The sequence below is a fragment of the Aptenodytes forsteri genome, unplaced genomic scaffold, assembly GCF_000699145.1.
Source record: "Aptenodytes forsteri isolate BGI_AS27 unplaced genomic scaffold, ASM69914v1 Scaffold182, whole genome shotgun sequence".
Lineage (NCBI taxonomy): Eukaryota > Metazoa > Chordata > Aves > Sphenisciformes > Spheniscidae > Aptenodytes > Aptenodytes forsteri.
Window position 1 is genome coordinate 1,692,072 of NW_008795932.1, and position 4,854 is coordinate 1,696,925.

A 4,854-nucleotide genomic window follows, 5' to 3' on the forward strand; every position below is an offset into this window, starting at 1 on the left:
CCTTTTGCCCTTTCTGGCACCTCTTTTCCCCCAGGCACCCCCAGCTTGGCCGAGGGGCTCAGCCCTGTCCTGCGGTGGGGCCCTTGGAGCTGGCTGCTCCCAGTTGTGTCAGCACAGGCACACGTGCACTGGATCGTGGTGTCAGTTTTTGTCCTGGACACATTGGCTGGTCATGCCGAGATACTCTCCTTCCCAGGCTCATGAGGTACTAGTCTGTAGAGCAGTGACTGATGAATGTGTTGCGTTCCCCCCCCCTCCTTTTTTTAGGGTGTCTAAAAGCAGCGTTTCTGTGTTACCTACCAAATGTCAGTGGTAACAAGCCATTGACAAGCTGAGTGGCAGCTGAACCAAAGTGCCAAAAATCCTGGAATGATCACCTCCTGCAGATTATGAATGGTGGGAGATACTTGGGGCTGGTGGCTATTTTGGCACCTTTCATCAATATTGTCCTTCACAACTTACACCTGGCTCCAGGACTGGCTTAAAAAAAAAAAATATCCCTTTTCAGAGGGTTCTGCATAATGGGCACAAACAGAACTGGTGGTGGAAAACACCAGGTCTAAAACTAAGTAGAGCTGTAATTTCTATAAATATGTGTGCCCTAAAACTTACCAGCCCTGATGTCTTTACCTCAAAATACACATGCCCCGTGTAAAGACCTCTTTGCCAGGGCTGTTTGAGGTCATTGCATTCTTGGGTTGTGACCTACGTAACATAACTGTGGGCCAGGTATTGTTTGGCCTTAGCCATAGTACCAGTGAGTTAAACAACAGAGGTGCCAGCGCTGGGATCAGGCTATTCCTCCGTGACTCTTCAACACAACTGGTGTGTTGGCCAGCGGTTTATGGGCCCCCAATGATTTGATTTAGCTTGGTGCCCTCTACCCTGTTTGCGCTACAGAACTACCATGCAATTTTGTGCTAGAGTACGAGTAGTTTTTTTTTTCCCCCCAAAAGCTGGCAAGTACTAGACCCACCAAGTGTTGAGCAATGCCACATGATTCACATATCCTACTGCAGGCAACCCGCCCCCCCCCAACAGACAGCATTCAGCCCCCAGTTTCCCACAGATCTCCATACACTTTTAATAATAATATTTTAAAAAGAAGCAAAACAACCCTTTCAACAATAGTATAGTTCTGCATATCCACTTGGGAATTTCTCTAGGGATAGAGCATCGCTTAGCACTCACTGCAGCGTTCCCAACACAGTACAATTTTGATTTACGGTAACTTTGGGAAAATTTTTTATAGTACAACATACTTTGATCTTTTAAAACAAGAAGAGCATTTCTTGTGTGGCTCAGTAGCTTTACTCCTCTGCCAGTCTCTGATCTTACCTGCCTAACCCCCACTTTTGCTTTCTTAGAATGAATCTGGAGCGTGCCAGATTATGGAGCTGCAAGAGCTTTCTGCCTTGTGTTTTAAGAGCAGTTTAGCGTATTTGTGCCTTCAACCTAAGAGAAGCTGTTAGTATTATCCTGACAGGGAGGACAGTGTTTCCTGGTAACTCTTTACCATGACATCCAAGGGTGTTGCTTGAGACCTCTCCCTTCCTGACTGATGTAGGGTACTTTTTGGAGCGGGAGGTTTTGTCCTTAGCAATGTTCCCATGCTTACCTGGGGCATTCTTCACAGCCGGGGAGAGATCATGGTCACTTCTCTCTCACTCTGACCGTGACACCGTGCAAACGTTGTGTATCAGCAGAGAGCGCTGGTTAACACAGCTAAGAGTCCCAAGGCAGACTAGATCTAGTTAGCATTGCTGATAGAGACTATTCAAAGCATCACTCAGCCTTTGGTCCCTCCTTTCTTCCTGGAAAGATGAACACTGAGCACGCTAGGCTTGTACATGACCGAAGCTGGAAAGGACTATATAAAGCCTCTGCATCAATTGTCACTTTTCATACAAAACATTTATTTTAAAAAGTTGCGTATAAAGTTCTACACAGGACGGTTACCATTTCTATAGTAAAAAAAAAAAAAAAAAAACCCAACCCCAAACCAAAACCAAATGAAAAATCCAGCTCTGTCACTCAAATGGTAAAAGGGTTGCTCATTCTCAACAACCCACATTTAACAGACTTCAGTGTGCATTTTGGTAGAACACCGTGGACAAACTGCAGAAGCAGAGTTCATTAGAGAATGTACATATTTACATCATTATCTAACACATGTACTTTTTACCACCACAGCCGCAGAACCACATTAGCCCTTGGAATGGATTTCCTCCTCTACCCTGTTTCTGTGCCGACACGGCTATTTAGGCTGCATTACAGAAGCAGCTGTTTTTACAGAAGACTTTTTTAATGGGCTTGGTCCACTGCTAATGCCCTGGCACTGTTCCGGAAAACTGAGGGAGGGTTTGATCGGTTATTGGCTCCCCAAAGAGGAGAAGGCCGAGGCTAGTAGACACCGTGTAAAACATCTCCCCTCACGTCATCTTCTGCTCTGAGGAGAAACACAAACTGGGGAAGGACTCCCTTCTAGTCAGAAGGCGAAAGAGCTTTTGGACTGAAAGCTGCCCATAAGAAACTTTAAATTTGGATACTGATTGTCTGAAGAAGTAATTTTAAATGATCTGAGCAAGTTCTGCTGTCAGATTCACATTAGCTCTTCTTACCCCACCACGTTTCTGAGGGAAGAATTCCATTCTTCAACAAGTATAAAGTTCAATTTCTAAACTTCTTAAACAAAGCAAAAGCAGATGGCTCAGTATATAAATATATCCAGCATCTGGATTCTCAGTAACAAAAATAACATCCTTTATACAACAGAAAATGGATCAACTATGAAGCAATTCCCCCTTGGTCTTAAGATCCAACATCTTCAACAGTTTCGTCTTCATCCTCTTCCTCCTCCTCTTCATCATCTTCCCCCACTTCTCCATCTCGCTTCTCTTTTTCAAGCATTTTTAGGTATTTGCTAGCTAGGATCTTCTTTGGCAAAATATCTGGAAGGTAGAATTGTTTCTTTTCTAGTCAGTCTGAATACTTATATTGCCTCATTAATACTGTTGCATCTGTACCATAATGAAATGAAGTCGAAAAGAGGCTTTGTTAAAAACATTATTATTTAAGGGAATACCCAGAGAAGTCAGTCTGACCTATACAGCTGTAAGAATAAGAGGGAATTACCCACTTATGGTACAAGTAACCAAAGATAAGGAATGTATTTTACGACTGATTACTGGCAACTGTCTTTACTACTGCTCACATACATTATTTATTGGATGTAAAATAGAGTGCTCAATTACTCAACTGCCTTAGACAGATTCAACAAGACAGCTATCCCATTTATGTCCTGTAGAAATGTTTTTTCTGCATTAAGGTAAGATACTTGTTCAGGGTAATAATGATGGAGCCGAGATAAAGCAGAACTGCGTGCTCTGAAAGTACGTCCACAGGGAACCCAGAGAAAGACTGGGCTAGGAATATCTTATTCTTGACCTATATGCTATAGTTAAGTGTTACAACAAAAATCCAAGTATCAGTAAAAAGTGTGTGTACACACACACGTGTGTGTACATATATATATATATAAAAAGAGAGAGGAACCATATGATGAATCACTTTAAGAAACAAGACTTACAGATTTAAATGTGTAATTTTGGGGCCACATAACTTCTTACATAAGGATGTGCAGTGATCTTGTTTTATAAGCTGAAAGCTTTCAGATGGAGTTGCTGGAATTTAAGACATGCTTAAGGCAATGTGCTGAGAACTAATTAGCCTTGCATAACTTTGGAGCACCAGAAAAATCCCCATTCACAAAGAAATGTTTTCAGTGATGTAGTTTATGAGTTCCAGTTGAATGTCATACAGGAGATTAATGACCAGTAGGAGAATTGTGCTCTCACAAAACAATTCAGTAAGAGCAAGATTTCGTTTTCCACATTACATACTGGATTTACCATCATGCTATAGATACCTGCAAGGAACTGAAAGGTCTCACACTCTTCTGCAGTATGAGACAGGTCACTGTAAGTTAGAGCGTTCTTCTCCTTGCCTCTGCCATGTTTGTAGGAGTATGTAGCCAAATACTGAACAAAAAGCTCCTAAAAATTAAAACAAAAGCGAATAGTCAAACTATGAATTCACACATATAGTTGGCAGCAGTTTTCTTTAATCCCTGTTTAAAGACACAAACGCCACATTTAAGTGTACATATACTGCACACTTTGTGGAGAGACCCACTTATTTCAGAAGAGCTTAAGGTCAGGATATAGTTGCATCTCTTTGGAGTACTGACTGCAGGCTTGGGTTCTGGTACGTAACTTAATTTGTGCTGCCCTTCAACACTTTCCACAGCCCAACAAATGACGCTTGAGATCGGAAAGCAGCAGGGTATCATTTCCACACGGGCTAATTTATACTGATTGACAGCAGTGGAAATAAGAACCTCCTGCATTGCTCACAGACTCTGGGAGCTCAGCTGGACGGGACGATGCCCCAAACCCCTTTTGCACAGCGGGAGCCCGAAGCGTGATGCTTCATGGCCGCCGAGTGACAGACACAGGTAGGAAGGGGAGAGAGGTGCGGTAAGAGCCGCTCGCTGGGGACGAGGTCGGCCCGGGGCGCCCCAACAGCGGTGAGAGGAGCGACGTGGGAGCCCAGCCCGGAGGCAGCGGTACCTCAGGGAGGCACAGGCCCAGGACGGCGGGGAAGGAGCGGGGTCGGCCGAGAGGGAAGGGAAGAGGGAGCCGGTACCGTGGCTTTGGCGGTGAGGAAGAGCGCGTCCTGGTTGATGCTGGAGACCTCCGGCGAGCTCTTCATGATCACGCGGATACGCGACAGGGGCAGCGACACCAGCCGGTTCTCGCCGCCGCTCAACCTCGCCGCCATCTTTCCCCCCAG

The 4,854-nt window shown here is 44.5% G+C and overlaps 1 protein-coding gene across 1 annotated transcript; it reads right to left on the reverse strand.

Annotated features, from left to right (window-relative positions):
• Nucleotides 1-1,897: 1,897 nt before the first annotated feature.
• On the reverse strand, nt 1,898-4,846 carry CHRAC1 (chromatin accessibility complex 1). Its single transcript, XM_009285081.2, has 3 exons — nt 4,708-4,846; nt 3,929-4,055; nt 1,898-2,951 (listed from the first exon to the last, which is right to left on the reverse strand). Exons 1-3 carry the CDS (start codon nt 4,840-4,842, stop codon nt 2,812-2,814), a joined length of 402 nt encoding a protein of 133 aa, XP_009283356.1. The 5' UTR covers nt 4,843-4,846; the 3' UTR covers nt 1,898-2,811.
• Between the last annotated feature and the right edge of the window lie 8 nt (nt 4,847-4,854).